Source organism: Carettochelys insculpta, chromosome 11 (assembly GCF_033958435.1).
Source record: "Carettochelys insculpta isolate YL-2023 chromosome 11, ASM3395843v1, whole genome shotgun sequence".
Classification (NCBI taxonomy): Eukaryota; Metazoa; Chordata; order Testudines; family Carettochelyidae; genus Carettochelys; species Carettochelys insculpta.
In genome coordinates this window covers 29,723,894-29,743,965 of record NC_134147.1, presented here as the reverse complement: position 1 = coordinate 29,743,965, position 20,072 = coordinate 29,723,894, and the positions used below count along the sequence as shown (strand labels likewise).

Here is a 20,072-nt window from a genome sequence, read left to right as displayed (position 1 = left end):
TTGGAGAGGACATGTCATTCAGCATGAAGAGGCTAATGTATCTGTGAGGGAAATTATATCAGTGTTGTGTCAGCTGGAGCAGGCAATAATGATGAAGATAACCACATCCATTTCCCCTAATAAAAAGGGCATTTAGTTTCAGAAACAAAACATTAAATGGACATTAACTGTACTGCAGACCAGTGTGAATTCCTTCAATACTAGCCTTTTCTGCAAGCATTGTGGGCTTTCCATAAGAGTACTGATACTTGAACACTGAGCAGCAAATATGAATCTCCCATAGGCAGCATATTTCCTAGCTGATTGGCTGCTAATAAAAAGGGCCCCACTTTGAGACTCACATATTTAATGTACAGCAAGTGTTTGCACACACGCATCTTCACCACATAGATGCTAGAAGCTGCATTTGTAAAAGCAACTCACCTGCATGTGTTAAGGCTCAAAAAGTGCATATGGAAAGGAGGCCTGCAAAAGGGAAACTTTACTGCAGTCCCATTAAAACTGAGGCAAGGTCTACAGTATGGGGACAAATCGATTTAAGACAGGCAACTCCAGCTACCAGAATTGCACAGCTAAGCTCATGTATTGTAGATTGATTTTTCCTGACATCCCCATAGCAGGAGGTTGACAGGAGAAACTCTCCTGTCCATTTCCCTTTCTTTTTGCAACAGTGAGGAGTACCAGGGTTGACGGTGGATCCCTGATGATTCAATTTAGTGTGGCCCCACTAGGCACGTGCAAATAAACCCCGGAAAATCGACTGCCACCACGTCAATCTTCCTGCAAGTGCAGGTGTACCCTCCAGCTCAGACAGTCTATGAGTTCATTGACAACAGGTTATGCTATAGTGTGTACCCTCCTTCATTCAGCCATAACCAGGTCATTTTTAGAGGTGCGGATCTGGAGGAACTCCATGGAATATTTACAATCAAGACAACAACACAAGATTTTAAAAGTAAAAACAGTACAGGCTGATGATCTCAGTCCCAAGGATGAACAAACTTTGGCTGGCAGAATAAGAGACGGTATTCCTCCCACTTCCAGGACAAAGCACCTCCAGGACACTGGGATCTTCCCAGCCTATTCCGATAGCTGACCTACAGCGGTGTCACTGCCTCTGAAGATGGAGCATCTGGCAGTAGGTGTATTTTTACCTGAGAAACCTAACTGATTGGTAGCATCACCTTTTATCAAAGACAGACTTAGGGCACTGGGGGGCCATGGAGATGAAAATGATGTGTCCTATAAAATCTGGACTGGCCTTAAAAATGATATATGGAAAGTCGCATATTAACTATTTACTGTGCATCCTTGTATAGAAGGGAACAAGGCTCCTGTAAGCACGGCCTGTTCTTTTGTGATGGTACAGTTAACACATGAAGGAATGCTTGACCACAGCAGTGTATGCACACTAGCAGTACCCTGGAATCAAACTCCACCCTGGCATAACTGCTGTAGCCAGAGATGTATTTGGCCTCTGATGGCTAACATGGCTCTTTGAGCATAGAAGTCGCTGCTAGGTGCAGAAAGAGTTGCCCACAGGGAGATGTCTGCATCTGGGTGCGGGGTATGTGTGTGGGGCCGGGGGGTGATTCCCCACTGAAGGAAGTGTATTCACAATTAGCTCTCACCCAACCACAGAACTAAAAAGAGAGTGAATCTGCAGCAGGATGGGTGGCAGGCAGGTTACCTGCATTCAGCCTGAACCCATCCAAGGCCAGAGGTATGCTGTGGGTGCAGCTAGCCCGCCCTCCTGTCTGTGCCAGGGCACTTATCAAGAGATCCATCCTCTGTTGCTCAGTCCCAGCTTTTGGTACTCAGAAGTACAAGGACATCCTGACTCTCTTGGCTGGTAGCTATTGATGTAGCCATCCTCCATGAATTTAATTATTTTCTGAGCCTAGTTGTACTTTTCTACACACTTGGAACCAGGACGACGTATGAAAACTCAGTGATTGGAGCTCATAGGTTACATCTGTAATGGGAGCATGGGGAGCCTGGGAAGACATACTTGCACTAGCTCTGACTGAGGCAACACACAAAACGCAAGGAGTCCTCCTTCACACTTATACGGCTGCAAGACCTCTTTAGTCTATTTTGTAAGGTAGGGTGGAAGATTGCTTTTTGTCCTGTTTCTGTTGGCCTTTGACTTCTTGATGTGGAATGTCTGTCTAGCAAGTCGCTTAAACTCCCCTCTCCTTTAGAGGGGACAAGTCCACCACCCAGCAAATCAGAACTCAGAAAGTATCTGTCACTTATCACAGAAACTTAGCTCATTGTACAAGGAAAAACTTGGTAATAAGGATGAATTCTAACTGACATACTAATCACCTGATGTTCCACGGCCTCGTCTACATTAGGGTCATCTCTACCTCTTGGGTTATAAATTTCAGCCCAGTTCCTACAGCTTTTTTTCCAAACTTAACACCTGCCAAAAATGTGCACTCAGGGGTTCGACAGAATTGCCAGGCCCTTGGACAAGGTGCGGAAAGGTGCCCCAGGAGGGGCAGCGCCTTGGGCAGAAACGGTGGAGGTGGGGATGGCCAACCCTCAGTGTCATGTAAACCACGTTGCCTCTCCCCATCCCAACCAACGGCCCATGGCATCACCCAGAGTGTACCACCAGGGGCTCCAAAGCAATTTAAAGGGTCCAGGGCTCCAGTGGCCAACACTGAGACAGTAGCAGAAGTGTCAGCCAGGCACCTCGGGTCTTTTTTGTGTATCACCAGGGCCCAGGGCAGTTGCCCCCTTTGCCCCACTCCAGCCATGGCCTATTTGCTACATGGATGTCATTCATGATGTGGTGAACGGCTTACATTTATTTATAAAATACAAAAATAGGTTCAAGCGGATTCACAGAGTCAAACTGGAATTTAAGTGGTCTGAAGAAGCCACACTGGGATAGAAGCAAATGCTACACTTAATATTAAACCATCAGGGAAAGTCAAACAAGTAAATAATCTCCTCTGAACAGGCTCGTGGGTTGGGAGAAGGGGCAGAGGGTGGGTTTTATATTATAGAGCTTCCTTGTATTCCCTTTTATCCTGCAATTTTTTTATACCTACACACATACATTGTACACAGAAGTGCCTCTCCATTCAGAAATCAGATTGTGCAAATGCAATTTATAATGTGAAATGCAGGAGAACTTGTAACAAGAAGCTTAAGCCTGATAAACTCCAGGCATCTGGCAAAAGCAAGCTCTTCTCTGTGATTACACAGTAAGCTGGTACAAGAGAAATTATCACAGAAACATACAACACAGGGCAGTGTTTAATACCGCCGCCAGTGTGCTTTGGTAGGTTAATGGCTGGCATTTCTGCCAGGTTAATAAGTGATTGGTTATACATTTAGAAAGTGTATTTACAAGAAGGAAGGGGGAAAGACAACAACAGCTGTGTTCACAAAACCATAATTAAGCCCCTGTTCTAGAGGTGCTTGTAAATGAAACATTCCAAACTGATGTTTGACACACACTATCCCCAGCCCAGACAGGAACAGGAAAACAAAACCGAAAACAAAACCAAACTCCTTTCAAACCAGGCTAGTTTTCTGGGGACTCATGGTAGTCTGCTGGATGAACCTCTTCATTTCTATCCATTACATATTTTTGGCCTAAATCAGGTGCCTAAATACCTTTGCAACTTTGGGTCTTTGTGCCTCCTTTCCCACTCCCATGCCCTTAAAGAAGTTTAACATAATGTTTAAAGTTTACTTCTTTCTGGAAGCAAAGGAAGTCCCAAATAACAGTATGATTGAAAAAAAGAGGTGGATCATTATGCTTTGACTATGATCGTTGTACAGGCTGAACCTCTCTTGTCCAGCATGCTCTGGACCTCACTGGTGCCAAATGAGAGAATTTGCCAGACTATGGGAGGTCAATATTCTCTAGCACGTTACTAACATTTCACTGCTTACTGGGCTCTTAGAAGACATTTAGGGGTAAATTAGCACTAAATAAAAGCATACAACACTGAGAGCCTGGACTGCTGGCTGGAAACAAACTTTATGGGACCTCGGGAAACTTGCCTACACCCAAGGTAAGTGGTTGTCCAGCTAACAAACTGGATTACAGATGTTGCCAGATGAGAGAGTTCGCGATTAGAGAGATTCAACCTGTACTTTGTTTTGGCATGGATCTGAGAAGCCTGAGGCATTTCACATGCCATGGTTCAAATTTAGTAGGGTTAGTAATGTCTATAGCGTTTCAGCCCTTACAAGAGGTCTCAGTTTATCCTTATGCATGCAGCAAAACTCAGGTATCACAAAAATAAAGAAAATACTGTTAGCACTGTCTTTCACTTTCACTTGTTTTTATGGGGTCAAGCAGATCCTGAGTGTTATTTTAAAAGTAGTTTTCAGCGCCTGAATTGTTGTTTTGAGGTGGGTTTTTTTGCAGCCCCACCACCCCATCCCAGATTTGAGAAGCTAGAACTGTTGGCTAGTGTTCGTTCTTGGATGGGACAACACTAAAGACTGGCCAGGATCAGTGCTTCACATAGAGTTGGCCATGAAGAAGGTGACCCTATAACCTAATGTATGCTTAGGTCTAGCTTGGATTCAGCACCCTAGCTTGGTGTCTGTCTTACTCTGGGGTCAGCACTAGTGTACCTTCTTTAATGGCTGGCCACCAACTACCTAGTCAGACCACAGGCCAGGCCTTCAAGCTAGAGCTATTCATTTCTCCTTACATAAAATTCCCCATGGAGTTTCAACCAGTGAAGATATTTGCCTTCATTATTTCTATCCTTCCAATAAAGTGCTATAAAAATAATAATGCATGTTCTTACTCCCAAAACTCCGTGACAGGAGAAGTGAAGTTGGTAACATTCAGCGACATCCAGAGTGTTTTGTTCTTCCTGAGAGTGTCTTCCACACAAGTAGGCGTGTTCCACTTCTGACCACAAAGTGACCAAGGCAGGACGCTCTGAAATGACTGGAACAGGTAGTACACTCCCCAAGCCAGGATGACAATGTAGTACACATTCAGAAGGGACACAATCACAATGGAAGCATAACCAATTCCTAATAAATAAATAAAACGTGTAGTGATCACTTATCATTCAAACACATGAAATCTCCGAACTTTAAAGCTATTTTTAATACTCTGTGGATTTAAAGCCTAGTGCAGGATATATCCCTATTGGAACCCCATTAAACAACACACACATAACTAAAGTTTAATCCTGCTACTGTCATTGGTCATCAGTAGCAGCAGTCTTTGCAACAGTATTAATGAGATCTCTGAGTAGAAGCTTCAGTGTACATGCAAAATAAGAAGAATGTGTGAAAATTCCTGAGTGAGCCACACGAATGCCGTCGTTTATGCACCTCTTTTGCAAAGAAAATGCTATTTGTTCTGGCTAATGAGATCAATGTTTGACTCTGCTATCAAGACGTGACAATAAAAAATGTCCCTTGTTTGTTTTTAAACACAGGGTCATGGGCAGATAAGGCCACGTCCTCCACAACTTAAAATGGCAATCAGGGGAGGTGATGGAATGCAACTGTGGCAGAATTAAATACCAAAACTATTGCGTGGGTCTGATTCCTCTCCCACTATCGTAATCTCATTGGCATTAATATACTGCTGGGCAGGATGCGAACCAGCATCTTTATTTAAGACAAGACACAAAAACAGCGTGGCCAACAAACCTGCCAGGCCCCTGGGCATTGTGTGCGTGCGGAGGACAGTTCTGCACTTCTTGAAGGGGCAGGGCCTCAGGCAGAAGGGGTGGGGATGAGCAGCCAGTCCTCAGCAATGTCCAGAGTGCACCACACTGTGCTTCCCTCCTCTCCCCGCCCCCTCACCCCACTCCACCCCAGGCAGCCCTCAGAGCTGCCTGGAGCACGCCACATAGCCCTCCAATGGCAATTTAAAGGGCCTGGGGCTCTGGCCAGCACCACTGCCACAGTAGCAGTTGCACTACCCATCAGCCCCACGCCCTTTTGAATCACCAGGCTCCAGGGCAGTTGCCTCCTTTGCGGACTGCCATCCCTTGTTGGTGGGCCTACACACTGACCCTTCTTCTGATACTTTTTGGCCACTCATGTTTAGAATCCTGATGGGACTTCTGGAGCTAATGTTCCATTTAGGAATAGGAGTAAGAGAAGCTGTTTTCCTTACAAAGACTAACAATCATCTGGAAAATACACATATACATACGTGTGTGTGTGTGTGTTTATAGGAAAGGTACTTACTGATATACCAACTCAACACCTAACTTAAGAATGTAAGAAAGGCCATACTAGGTCAGACCCAAGGTCCATCTAGCCCAGTGTCCTGTCTTCCAAGGATGGCCAATGCCAGGTGCCCCAGAAAGAGTCAACAGAACAGATAATCCTCAAGCGATTTCTCCCCTGTCACCCATTCCCAGTCTCTGACAGAGGCTAGGGACACCACTCCTACCCATCCTGGCTTATAAGCATTGAGGGACCTAACCTCTACGAATTTATCTGGCTTGTTTTTGAACACTTAAAGTCCTGGTCTTCACAACAACCTCTGTCAAGGAGTTCCACAGGTTGACTGAGCAGTCTGTAAAGAAATACTTCTTTTTGTTTGTTTTAAACCTGCTACCTATTAATTTCATTTGGTAGTTCCAAGTTCTTATGTCACCTAGCAGATCTGCCATGTATTGCACACCCTCAACCTATATTTGCAATGTGATTCTCCACAGCCAAGGAAGAATATTTTGTGAGTTCAAACCCCTCCCCCCAACAGCCCAAGAGTACTATCTGTTTTACATTTCAGTCAGAACATTCACTTACCCATTTTATCAGAACCACAGAATTTCCTTTCCAGAGATCCCAAGGAGACTTTTACTTAAATTAAGAACATTCCCTTCTCCCACATCCCATGGCTTAATGAGAGGAAGGGGGAAGAAAGAAAGGAATGCAAATTAGGGTGATTCCAGTGACCTCACTATAACAACTGTGAATGTGGCCCATGGGATACTATCTTACTTACTTAGGCACTTTCATTCGTTTCAAAGAATAAGATACTGCTCAGTCTCCATAAGGGTGACAGAATTGAGGTCTGTGTCAGTTTAAATTGTCCATTCCCACTTACATTTTGAAAAGGAGAATAGTGCATCTCTATTCAGTGGAATCACGCAGCATTAATTAGAATTAATTCTAATGTGTCCATTCATTTCCTAGTGTCTCTCTGAAACCAGTCAATGTGTGGGTGCAGTTAGGGCTTCTAAAGAGGATTTTGATAACTTGCTTTTAATTTTATATACCCATTACATTTCAGAGCGGCATTAGCACATTTCTTGCAAATGGCAAGAGTTTCCTCATTTGTGGGCAAATACCCTTTAATAATAACGTGGCAAAGCCAGAGTTGTTTTTCAGTCTGACATAACTATTGCAAAAACTCTATGCCTGAATCTTTCCACAGAAAGCCACAGAAATTCCAGCTGTGCATGTCATATAATTATGATGCTAATGGCAAGGTTTTCCATGGCAAAAAAAAAAGCTTGGTTTCCAGTGCAGGATTACATTTGGAAAGGCACCTTCGCAAAAGGGTCTGAGACTACAAAGAAGACGCTCATCACCTAATAGTTCAAGGAAATACTACCATCTCCAGTTTTCATCAACACAATGTGAAATCAACTCTTTTTCACAAGTTGCACAGCCTCTTGGTGTGAGCCTATTTAGTGCACAACATGCAATTTCTTTCTTATTTGTTGTCACCTCTGTCATGTAACAAGATCACTGAAACAAAAATCAACACTTTGATTTCTCCTTTTTACTCTCAGGTTTCTACCTTTCCAAGACCCAGTCTCATATAGTCAACTACTACAGGTTGAACCTCTCTCAACTGGCACACTTGGGACCTGACTGTTACCAAACGAGAGAATTTGCCAGACTATGGGAGGTCCAGCACATTATCAACATTCCACTGCTTATTCAGCTCTTAAAAAATATTTGAGGGTAAATTAGAGAGAAATAACAGAACAGAACTCAGAGACCGAGGACTGGTGGCTGTAAATGAACTCTGTGGGACCACGGGAAACTTGGCCACACTCATGAAAAGTGGTCATCCAGCTACCCAAAATCATGAGTGGTCATCTGGCTAATTGAAATCATGCTGGTTTACGGATATTGCCGGACGAGAGACTTCCAGATTAAAGAGGGTCAACCTGCACAACAAATAGAAGAACTGATGGAGAATAAACTTGCTCCCTGTTTTTTAAGCAAAAAACCACACCAGGGGCATGCCTTAGAGGCCTGGTCTAAAGACCACTGAAAGCAACGAGAGTCTCTTTCAAGAAACAGGCCCTAAGATCTAAGACTTTAAATGGAGCTTATATGGTATATATGCCTTGTGGTAGCTGAGGCGAATTTCCCCCATACTGTATTAGGTCTTAACTCAGTAAAGCAGTTACATACAATGTGACGCACTTGAGTGATCCCATCCTTATGTAACAGAGCACTTAAATTTATGCTTAAATCCCACAGTAGCAGTGTTAGGATACGTCTACATTATGAGAAAGATTGATACTGCTGTGGTCAGTCTTCTGAGGTTCCATTTATTGTGCCCAGTAGGAGCGCACTAAATAAAACCCTGAGGGCGCCCCTGTCAACTGCAGTATCTGCTATGGTGAGGAGTAGAGGAAGTCGAGAGGTGAGTTTCTCCCATCAACCTCCCACAGTGGGGCCACACCAGAAATTCGACTTAAGGTAGGTCAACTCTCATAGATGGAGTTGCATATCTTAGCTCAAATTTCTTTTCTAGTGTAGACTAGCCCTTAGGCAACTGTTCAAAGGCTTTGATAAACAGGAGCTCTGGTGTTTTTTAAAAATGGGAATCAAAAGCTTATCACTGTATTCATTAACTGTGTCTTAAGTCATGAGATGGCAGGAAAATAACTCACCAGTGAAAATAGGGGAGATCTTTTCCCAGCATGTAATTCCTCCTTCAGATGTATACTGCCCTATCGCCACTTCCAGGAAAAACACAGGGAGACCGCCACCAAACAGAAAAATGAAATAAGGTATAAGAAATGCACCTGTAGACAAAACACAATCATGTACAATAGAGATTAAGAAAATGGTGCTATTCATAATGAAGAATAATACAGATGTCCTGCAATAGATATATGTAACCAGGAAAAAAATTGATAGACTTATGTACACATGTAACAAAGTTATTTTTCCAGGATTATTGCTCCTGTTTGAAGATTAAAAAAAGAAATGTTACAACCTAAAGTGAAAGGGTATTTTTGTTCATTTTTAAAGTGAACACTTATGAAGATGATGAGGATTGGATATATTTTCATTTCATTTAAGCAAAAGAACAATTTTCTTTAAGAAGGTTAATTTTTGTCTTCATTGCACAACTATGAATTTGGAGTTGTTCCATTAATGAGAATTATTATATATTTACACTGAGAATATCGATCTATGTAATTTATGTATGTGTGCAATCTATACCTAGATCTAGATAGATATTGTATATATCATCTATTTCAGTTGAACTTCACTCTTTTTATATCTATATCTAATACATAAAAAGAGTGAAGTTCATCTTTAATAATAGTAAAATTCACGGCTGTTGGATATTTTCCGAAGAGTGGAATATTAACTATGAAATAATCAAATGATTTCTCCTTGGGCTGGAAAAGAGAAAAGCAAGTGTCATGGTTATTTCGGTTTTTAAACATGTCAGAGACACTCCAATGCTACAGCACTCTAAGGATGGGACAATGTATAGATGGAAAGAGTAGGAATTAAAGAGCCAGAAAGATACTCACCTCCGCCATTTTTATAGCAGAGATATGGGAATCGCCAGACATTGCCTAAACCAATAAATCCACCAGCCACAGACAGCAGAAAGTCAATCTTACTCGCCCACTTCTCCCGTTGAGGTGGCTTCCCCTCTGCCTCATCCTCAGGGCGTGTCCCAGGGCTCTTGCCAGGGGAAGGTTTGAGGATGTCCTTGTGGAAATCTTTCAAACACTGCAGCTTCTCCTTTGTTGCCATGCTTCTGGTATCTTAAGAGAAAAACATGTCATGGATTTATTAAACAGGTATAAGTGGGAGTGCAAAAACCATATTTAACCAAGCTACCTTCCTAAAAGATCTCACATTACCAGAGGTGAAAGTAAGTGGCTGTGCTCTAGGAATGTTAATGGCTAACCAGTTAACTGTTGGGGTCTGGAGCAGATTTCTCCCTGCAGCCGCCAACCGTGTGCAGGAGGCTGCTCCCGCCTCACAGGGCCATTGCAGCTGTGGGTGCTCCCACCACTCCAACCCAGCCCTGCCACAGACTGGGGCTGCCCTGCTAGGCTGGAGTACCTCAACCTGCACTGGAGTGCTCCCATGCCCACAGCAGTTTCTCATGTATGGAAACTCCACCCTGGGAAGGCCGCTCCAGCCTAGACTGCAGGGGCCTTCCCCATCCCCCGCTCCTTTAATTGGTTAACCTGTTAAAATTACTGTTTAACTGATAAACCAATTAAATGGGATTTTATATCCCTAGCGTGCCCTGGTACACAGCTCCGTCAAAGCTGGCAGGAACCTGGGTTGCAACAGAACAGTACTGTAAGAAATTTTAGGTTACTTTCACCCCCCTTTATTAACTAAAAAACATGTTTCCTTTACTGACCAGGGTATAAATAGGCCTCAGTTCTGGCTAGACCTGCTTTAGGGGACATGAAGTACTCAGATCCCTTGAACACTTTCACAGAACTTCCTGAATATGATGCAAACTCTTCCTGAGTCTGATCCAACATGCCACTGACATCACTGGGCCTGGGATCTGGCCAATGAACTCAGAGAGGCTGCGTGCAACGGTACTGTTGTCTCACTGCTCTAAAAGGGTGTGATTTGCCAGGGTTAAGAAAGCGTCAAAGATGAGAAGTGATGGTGCTGAGCCTCAGTGCTGCATGGGTATGCTGCTTGCTACAGGGGCAGAGTTTCTCCATTTGCTGCTGATCACTTGAAGGATTCACTCCTGTCAATGGGCAAGTCCCACCTAGGCCAATACCTAGGGCACTCTAACCTCTTCCCCCAGAGTTTACGGTACTCTCGTTTTTAAGTAATAGCCATTGCTCTTGTCCATGGCCCAAAGGCTTTCCAGAATCCTGCATCATTTAAAGCCTGCCCTGTTGTGGCTCTAATTAAAGTACAGTGAGGGTCCATTTCACCTGGAATAGGAAGCCATTTCTCCTAATTGGATCACAGGATCTAAAAAAGCTGCTTCAGTTTATTCTACTTTCACAATGAAACTGCTTTCACTTTGCAACAATAAAAGACAATAAACTCTCATATTCAGTTAATTTCTTATGTCTTCCCAAAAAAATTACTCATTTTCCTAGTATGATGGTTGGTTGGTTAGTTAATTAAAAATCGAGCAGCATGACTGACGTGAAACCAAAACAAATTCAACCACTTGGGCCAAATTTATAGTGGACAAATGATCAACTGTCATGTAAGTATAATAAAACATGACATTATTTTCTGTTCAAATAACTTTTTAATCCAGGAATTCTTAACTAAATCACCTTAGGGTTAACAGCATGAATTTTTTTATAGCTTGTCTAACTGAAATTGTGCACTCATTGCAGTGAATTAGCAAGTAAAAGATAAACCCAAACTCAGACATTAGATCAGTTTTCTTCAGCATGCAACTCAAATGACTTCTGCTGATGCTGACTGGTTACACAGCATTATGATGCTAAAAATAAACATGTTCATCAGACCCACACAAATTAACAAATTTAGGTCAGGCCACCACCACTCCCTGCTTGGTACATATTATAGTACACGCACAGTCATAAAGACTGTGTTTCAGATTATTCTAGGCATTTGATAGCTATAAGCCTACTACTTGCTTGCTGCTTTCTGATCTGTAAATAGACTGGGTTTAGAAGCCTTGGCTGACATTAGTTCTACAATAATTTTTTAATTGGAACATGCTTCTAAGAAAGATACTCATCAGCATATCTACAGGCATGAATACTTTTCCATATACCATGTACGTCTGACCCAGCTAAGTGTGAGGCAAACCAGAGCAGGCTTGTGTTAGTCCCAGAGCCTTAAATATTTGAAAACACTGCACTGACAGCTATAAAGCCCAAGACATTTGTTTTACTGGTACTAATCATTATGGCATTCTGCACTAGGTGAAAGTTATGTTATTACAGCTAATGCTACTTGGGACAGAAGTGATGTGATACCTGCAATCATACTAGTGAACAGTAGGGGGAGTTTTAATTTAATAGGGAGACATACGTATCTCAAAGAACTGGAAGGGACCTCCAGAGGTCAAGTCCAGTCCTTTGCCCTCTCAGAAGTGCCAAGCATCCTCCCAACAGCTTCTTTTGTTTAAATCAATTTGCCCCAGACCCCTAAATGGTCTCCGCAAGGACTGGGCGCACACAATTCTGGGTTTACAAGGACAATGTTCAAACCACTGAGCTATCTCTCCCCTCTCAAACAGGAAGGAGAAAAGAGAATAAGATGGTAGGTAATCATTGACTACATTAGGTTTGCTTGTGCTTTATTCTGTAGAGGGGGAAATTGGTGGCGGCTTTGTGGGGTTTTTTGGGGGGTACCTTCCTCTGAAGCATCTGATTGTGGCTAGTTTTGCAGACATTATATTTGATTAAACTGATCAATGGTCTGCCATGAGATAGTGCTTCTGCTTCATTTCATTTTAATCCAGTCCAATCTTATGTCAACCAAAGTGCAAGTTAATTTCATGCAGAATTTGCAAGCCTAACCAATTGCTTGCATGCTGTGTTCAGTAAATTCTCTCTGGGCTTGTCTACACTACCAGCTTCCTTCAAAGGAAGGATGGTAATTAGGGTGCTGGGAGTTTACTAACGAAGTGCTGCAGTGCAGAGGCAGCACTTCATTAAGCAAATTCCCCCCTGCAGCAACGTACCAGCTCGCGTCTAGCCGCGGCTCACCCGCCGGCACCTCGAAGTGCCTGGACAACTTCGAAGTCCCTTTACTCCTTGAGTACAGCACCGGGGCACTTCGAGGTGCCGGCGGGTGAGCTGTGGCTAGACGCATGTCGGTACTCCGAAGTTTAAAACTTCGAAGTTGCCGCGGAGGGGGTGGGGGGGATTTGCCTGTGCACCGCAGCACTTCATTAGTAAACTCCCAACACCCTAATTTCCATCCTTCCTTCGAAGGAAGGTGGTAGTGTAGACAAGCTCTCTATGAAATGCTGACCATCCTGTCTTTACAGCTATTATTGGCTTAGAGGCTACATGCTAATTGACATCTTCTAGGATTCTAATTGAGCAAAACATGACACTACATTTTCTAAAAGGCATGCTTATTGGGGGTGCTCCACTTGACCATTCACTTTGGGTGTCAAATTTTTGAAAATTTAAACCTCGAGTTTTATTTTTGATCCCAAATAGAATGTGTTGATGTATCTCAGCTCTTCCATTATCTTGCAGTGACCACAACCTCAGCTTTACACTCAGTTTTTAGCCCATCCAGAGGAATTTCACTGAGTGAAGACCATAAGATTTGAAACTGTTTATAAGACCTTTATAGCACTTAACCAGCTGTAAAGTGAGACACAGTATGTTGCGTAACTGAGAGCTGTGCATTGAGCAGCTTTGGGTCTTCTATTTCCCTTACTGTAGCATTTCATTTTTGCTCGGAATCTACTCATCTAGCTTTGCCAAGGTCTCGATTGTGCATTAAGATATAGTGCCTGTTTATGGCTGGTACACAGGTACTGTCCTTCAGTGCCATTGGAATTATCACCACGCTGCCACTTGTAACTACATTTCTAGCCCATATCATATGTTGCATTCACAGGGACTGTGGGATCTTATCCCCTTAGCTGCCAACTACCAGTGGCTACACAGCCACTCCCCGTTACAAGAAGTGCCTACAAAGTCTATAAGGAATGTGGGCAGGGGTAATTCTCTTTCGTAAGCAAAAATCCAAGAAAACTTAGTTTGTTTAGTAAAAGGCATTGTGTGTATCACTAATGGAGTTGGAGTTTCACTTCCTTCACTTATGTTCTCTCTAGGTGAGGTTCTTACGAGTTAACAATGAAACAGCTTGACAGAGATGGAAACAAGACTTGCTTGCTGCTCAAGTCAGAACAATAGATGGATGGGTTATTTTTTACAGAATCAGTTAATGGAGGCACTTTCTTGAGTTCCAATTCCCTCTCACTCTCTCAAGGAAAAACTGTAAGAAACTAGGCGTTTTGAAGCATGGAGTCCAACGTAAAGCAATCCAACTCCAAGGCACATGTTTGCCCTCCAGGAGGCATATGTCTGCCTTGCAGAGCAGCTAGGTCCCTCTATGAAGCTTTGGCTACTGCAGGAAGACTTGGCTTGATCTGCTAAAGTTAAGATGGATAAACATTGAGCAGCAGCCAAGCCTCCAGCCAAATATGAAGACCCTTACTAGGAAAAAGGGGGAAACAGTCCAACTTCTGCTGGGCTTTTTCTGTTCTCATTTACATTGGTGTGATCTCAAATAATTCCACTGTAGCCAGTGCAGCTGATCTGGAAACAGGCTGGTGTCATGTAGGGAATTAGAATACAGTAGCTAAATGTTGCCCTTTGCATTTTGTTCTCTTTTTCTCTCAGCATAATCATTACATGCGCCACACACTGAATAATTAGCGTAATAGCCCCTTTCTTCTCTGCAGCAGGACTCTAGTCTCTATGTGCATCAGCCCCACTCACACCTGTCAGTCAGCTGCATGAAATGCTTCATTCAATATCTCAGTGTCTTACTGACACAGACTCGCATGCCATTCTCCCACTATTGGTTGGCCATTGGCCCTCAGTGGAGAACACCTACAAAGATCAGCCATAGGTAAGGAATGCCCACAGCCAATACCAGGCTGCTCAACACAGTCCATCCTCTCTGCTGTACTGACATAATGTCTACAGTTGTCACAGGAATCAGGATTCACTCTCCCACCCCAGATAAAGGAAAACAACACAAGACAGCATCTCTCTGGAGGAGTCAGAAGGTCAAATTCATCCCTGGTTAGTCTCCATAGAACTTAAATGATTTTTATGTAATCTGCAAGAGTATGGTGTGTACAAATAGCCTGACGTGTGCAGATCAAGGTTCCCCTGTGCCCATGGAGTTTTTGCACAACTATCTGTACGTGCTACAATTCAGACATAATTTCGCATGTGTGCCTTTGAAGATTATAAAGAAACATATACATCTTTCATGCTGTGTTCCGGAGCTGTATTTAAATCCCTCCAAAGTCCTAAGAAACCCAGTTAGGAATTAATGTTTTAAAACGCTCTCTAAAAATCATTTTAAGCAAAAGCTACAGAACATAGAGGTAGTTGGTTGCTTCTGGAGGATAGGTGATGGATGGAGTATAGCCATCTTGAAAACTACCTCACAAGTTGCACACTTGCTGAATCCTCTCAGGAGCACCAGAGAAAGGCAGCATAGGAAAGGAGTGGTAGATGGGTATACGTGCAAAACTAGGCACCAGGACAATCTCAGCTCTGGCATTGTCTTTATAAACTACTCTGTTGTCTTGGCCAAGTCATTTGTTTTCAATTCCTACATGTTAAATTGGAGCTTGCTACTTCCTTTCCTCACAATGACATAACAAGGAATAGATAATTAATATTTGTTAAGTGCTCTGTAAATACTATGGATCATTATCGGGCCACATTCACTTAGTTTTTTACTCTCGGATGCCTTCTGCTGAAATCAACCTAAGTTTTGTCCAGCATAGGATTGAATAAAAATTGAAGAGGCGTGAGATCTGAGTCTGCCCGGTTCCTATTTGAATATGGACTGGGAAATTGCTTTGGGATATTGTTTTGGCTTCTCTGGAGCCTCCTACACCTAGATGAAGTTGGAAGTGAAGTTGATCCATTCTCAAGGTGTCCATGGACTTCAACGGGAGCTCTGCCTGTCGAATAATGTCAGAGTCTGACCCCTGATATTTACTGAGTGTTGGAATATTCTCTGCAGGCTGACGGTTTTGTTGCCGTTTTCGAGGGTCTCCTACTGTTAACTTCTTTCAGGTTGTGTTTTCTGTGGTTGCTAATGCTACTTCTTACCAAGCTGTTAACTATTAAAAGCCTTCTGTTTATCACGTTATAATTTGTTTTATACTTCTGCTTAAGCAGATCGCACTTTGCCAGTTTAGGTTTCATCTACGGTTGCCAACTCTGCCTTAAGTTATTCCAGGAGACCTCCCCCAACCCATATGACATAATGTCATCTTAAAATATCTTGTTAAAATCTCCAGGATTGCTTTCAACAGTCATCAGGACGTTGATGCCAACTCCAGGAGCCTCCAGGACAATCCCAGAGAGTTGGCAACCCTAGTTTTATCATACCTGCTACTTGATCTCTGTGTATTTGTGAAATTCAAGTAAAATGTCATCTCCATTTTATATTTTCACACTATCAGCCACCTCTAGACTGTAAATGTGCTTATGGCATATTTTATTTTCATTTTTTATATTCATGAGTATTTCAGTATCAATAGCATTGTGATTCCCTGTTCACAGCTGTTCACAACTCTGTCTATGTCTAAAGGCAACAAGGGAAAACTCTGATTTCAGAAAGCAGATTCAATGCCCCATATAAAATCCTTATTACATCTGGTTCATTTCCTAGGAGCTCAGTACTCTAAACTAATGTGTCTTAAACTGTGTTCCACGGAACACTGGAGAACAACTCATAGGTGTGCCACAAACATTTGGAAAAATACACTGATGGATATATTTTCTGTTAGTAAAACCAGATACAATGTTACTTCTTCGTTGCTATGATTCCTGATTAAAGATTACTTCATTTTGTTTTTGCCATATACGTTGCTGTTTGTTTGTTTGTTTGGGTCTGACAACAATTTTTTAAAGAAAATTTCCACACATGTTCTGCATAAAAATATTATTGTTTGGTATTCCATGATCTCAAAAAGTTAACAAACACTGCTCTTAGCCATGCAGCTCTAGAAGTCTGTTGCTTCCCCACCTGAGAATATGAGCACCTGCTCAATAGATGAGTAAAACAAATAATTCCGTATAAAAGTTATGGCTTTTTTACAGGTCCTTCCTGAAAAACAGTGATCTGTTTCTTTACCTAGCTGCCCTGGAGGCCCATAAACAAAGCCTGATTGTATTTACTGTCCTTAATTCCTGTCTCAACTCTTCTGCTTCATCAGACAAAATACCCACCATATTCATGTATTTAACTTACTGCCTCTTAATAGTATTTTTAAATTTATGTCCTTGTTCACTTCTCTTTTTGCCTTTTTCTTTCACTGTTATATATGTTGGAGCAACAGATATTCCTCTATCTAGCTAGGATATATTACAAAAGGAAAGCCATGGGTTTGTTGCAATTTCTTTTTAATCAACTGTACCCTGGACAAAAGGCATCTGTGTTTTTCCAGCTGTCTTTTCTGTGTGGCACTTGTGTTCAGCATTCTTCAATTGCTGTAAATGAGCCCAGTGTCTTAGCTTGGAGCTATTATGAAACACTAACTGCAACAGAAAATTTGCAATCATTTAATACTCTAAATTCTCATTCTCCTATACTTTTTTATTTGTACCAATAACTTGATCACCTTTAAGCCCCAGAAGATTAGCTGACTGGGGGGCAGCGTGCGATAGGGAGAATCACTGTACCTTGGCCTTCCTAATGGGAAGATAGAACTGGGAAGGGAAATTTGAAGCTATGTTGTGCTTACAAACAGAATCCAGTGGGTTATATTTTTAACACAGTGTTGTTCTGCTTAAGCAAGTCATGAAGCCTAAAGAAAAATGAATTCCACTGCCAGAGGTCACCTTTTCATATGGAACTTGGGAACTTGTTTCATACAACTGACAAAGAGGAGTGAGAGCTCTTTAGAGTTCCCCACGTGGGCTGGTGAGAGGAAAGCTAGAAACCAGCTTGGCTCCTATTGAAGTCAATGCAAAACTCCCATTTAAAGGGGAAAGAATTACACCCATAGATTCCATGGCTGGAAAAAAGGTCCATGTGAAACTATTGCAAGGCTAGACAGAGGGGCTTGCACCAAGTCTTGTTTGGTCAATGGCCTCCAGTTGTTCATAGCCACTAGCACTGGCATGGGGGAGCAGTAACAGATGCAGCCTGCCAACAGTTTATTTCAGACACACTTTTGTCTTTAACAGATTGGGGTAAGGTTAGAAGTTGACACCAAGACACCCCCAGTCTTGCACTTCCCCAGACCTGGGTGCTCTGATTTGTCCATCCCTCCTGCAACATTCCCAGGAATAATAAGATCTGTAATCTACTGCAAGGAAGCAAAACCCACCAGTTTGCCATCTTAATTGCAGGTGGCATTTACTTCAGCACAAACAAAGCATTGTTTGTTTAGATGAATAATTAAAGAAGCTGGTTGACAAAAGAAGATGGGATTTTAAGTGAGTTCGAGAATGAAAGAAGTTCAAAACAGCTGCAGGCAAATAATAGTGAAAAGACGCATCTAAAAGTCTAAAATTTAACTGAGCAAGTTTTAGTTCAAGGCTTTGTTCAAGATGGTCTTTTTCCCTCACACTCTTCCAACAACACGGCACCTGACCTGCTTCCTGGTCAGGATCTCTTCCAGAGGCCCAAAGACCCTGGTGCCTGTGTTGTATTAGGTGAAAGTACTAACCCGGGCTTCTCTGAACTTTTCCTGAAGTGGATCCTTCCAAGGATCCCCCTCATTCAAGCTCTGAGGAAGGCACCAGTCTGGGGGTGAAAGAAGCTCCATGCTCTTTCATGTCTCGCCTTCCTTCCTGAGTTTGCTGAAATGCAAAATTCTTCTGTTTCCTGGTATTCCCTCCCCCTGCTTCCTTGATGGTCCTGTTCACTATTTACATGTAAATTGAGGTAAACACACATGCCTTTAACAAGCAGTCCTGTAGCACTGCAGAGACTAACAAATTGATTAGGTCAACGGCTTTCTTGAGTAAGAGGCACTTTTTCAGATGAGACTATTAACACATGCCTTTGTTTGGGATAGATTATTTTAACAGCTATTGCCTAGGCAGGGCTGCCTGGTTTTGTACCTGCGTAATGACATCACCCAGGGAATTCATTGATAACTTTATACGTAATGTTGCTACCTACATTTTACCATGGCAGTACTGACCAGCGACTTACTAGTTTCCAAAGATAGCTCACAAGACACATTTTTACAAAGGTACTTACCACAGTGGGCAGGGTATGAACTCAGGGCTGTGATGGGTTGCATCCTGTAGATCGTAGCACACTGGCATACTAACTTCTCTTTCCCTGTCTCCAACTAGAAGCTGGGGTGACACTTCTGGTAGTACAGATGGGGTACAGAACATCCCTGGGTAGGGTGACTATAACTCCTTTGAATGACACAACCACAACGAGGGTTCCCTTTAAGCTGTGCGCTTTTCCAGGCACTCAGGAGAGGTTCAAATGCCATTCAGCTGATTAGCAGAGCACCCATAGCTAGGTTTTGGGTTTCTCCTGGTGATGCACATTTGCACATGCCTTGATGCATTTAACAAAATTTATTCTGCACACGGATGGAAAAAATCCATGCACAGATGAAAAAGATTAGAGGGAACAGTGGACACCTCTAATATTCTGCCCTGACCATAGGCCTAAATCTCAATCACTGTCTCCTCATGGCAAATCAGCTTGTCCTACCACAGACTCAGGTACAGGAGAGTACTTCAGCAGAACTTCCAACAGAGGTGAAAATCTCACATAGGAGTAAGCACTGATGCAACGGCAAAAGGTGGTTTGTAGAGGAAGGAAGAACTGATGAAAGCCATTCAGCCCCTCTGTATATAGTACTGGTGACTCTGTGTGACTGGGAATGTTCAGTTAAAACGTTATTTTTGTTCAAATCAAGCCAACTACTGGCCTAATTTAAACCCCCAACGGTGTGTTACCTAAAAGCCTAGTGATTGTCAATGGCTACGTCTACACTAGCCAAAAACTTCAAAATGGCCATGCAAATGGCCATTTCGAAGTTTACTAATGAAGTGCTGAAATACAGTTCAGCACCTCACTAGCATGCGGGCGGCCACGGCACTTCGAAACTGACGCGGCTCGCCGCTGCATGGCTCGTCCAGACGGGGCTCCTTTTCGAAAGG

At 42.7% G+C, this 20,072-nt stretch overlaps 1 protein-coding gene across 4 annotated transcripts in view; it reads right to left on the bottom strand.

Annotated features, from left to right (window-relative positions):
* Window positions 1-20,072, bottom strand: part of SLC6A6 (solute carrier family 6 member 6) — a 76,355-nt gene that overhangs the window by 27,785 nt on the left and 28,498 nt on the right. For 3 of the 4 annotated variants that reach the window (XR_012646981.1, XM_075005365.1, XM_075005366.1), the window contains exons 3-5: window positions 9,759-9,998; window positions 8,880-9,014; window positions 4,791-5,025 (exon numbers count right to left, since the gene is read on the bottom strand). Coding sequence is in view for 3 of the 4 variants with exons in the window: in XM_075005365.1 (XP_074861466.1) it covers window positions 4,791-5,025; window positions 8,880-9,014; window positions 9,759-9,987 (599 nt within the window). In the remaining variant the exon portion in view is untranslated. Of the gene's footprint in view, window positions 1-4,790; window positions 5,026-8,879; window positions 9,015-9,758; window positions 9,999-20,072 lie in introns of those variants that run through there. The other variant, XM_075005367.1, reaches the window with a different exon arrangement.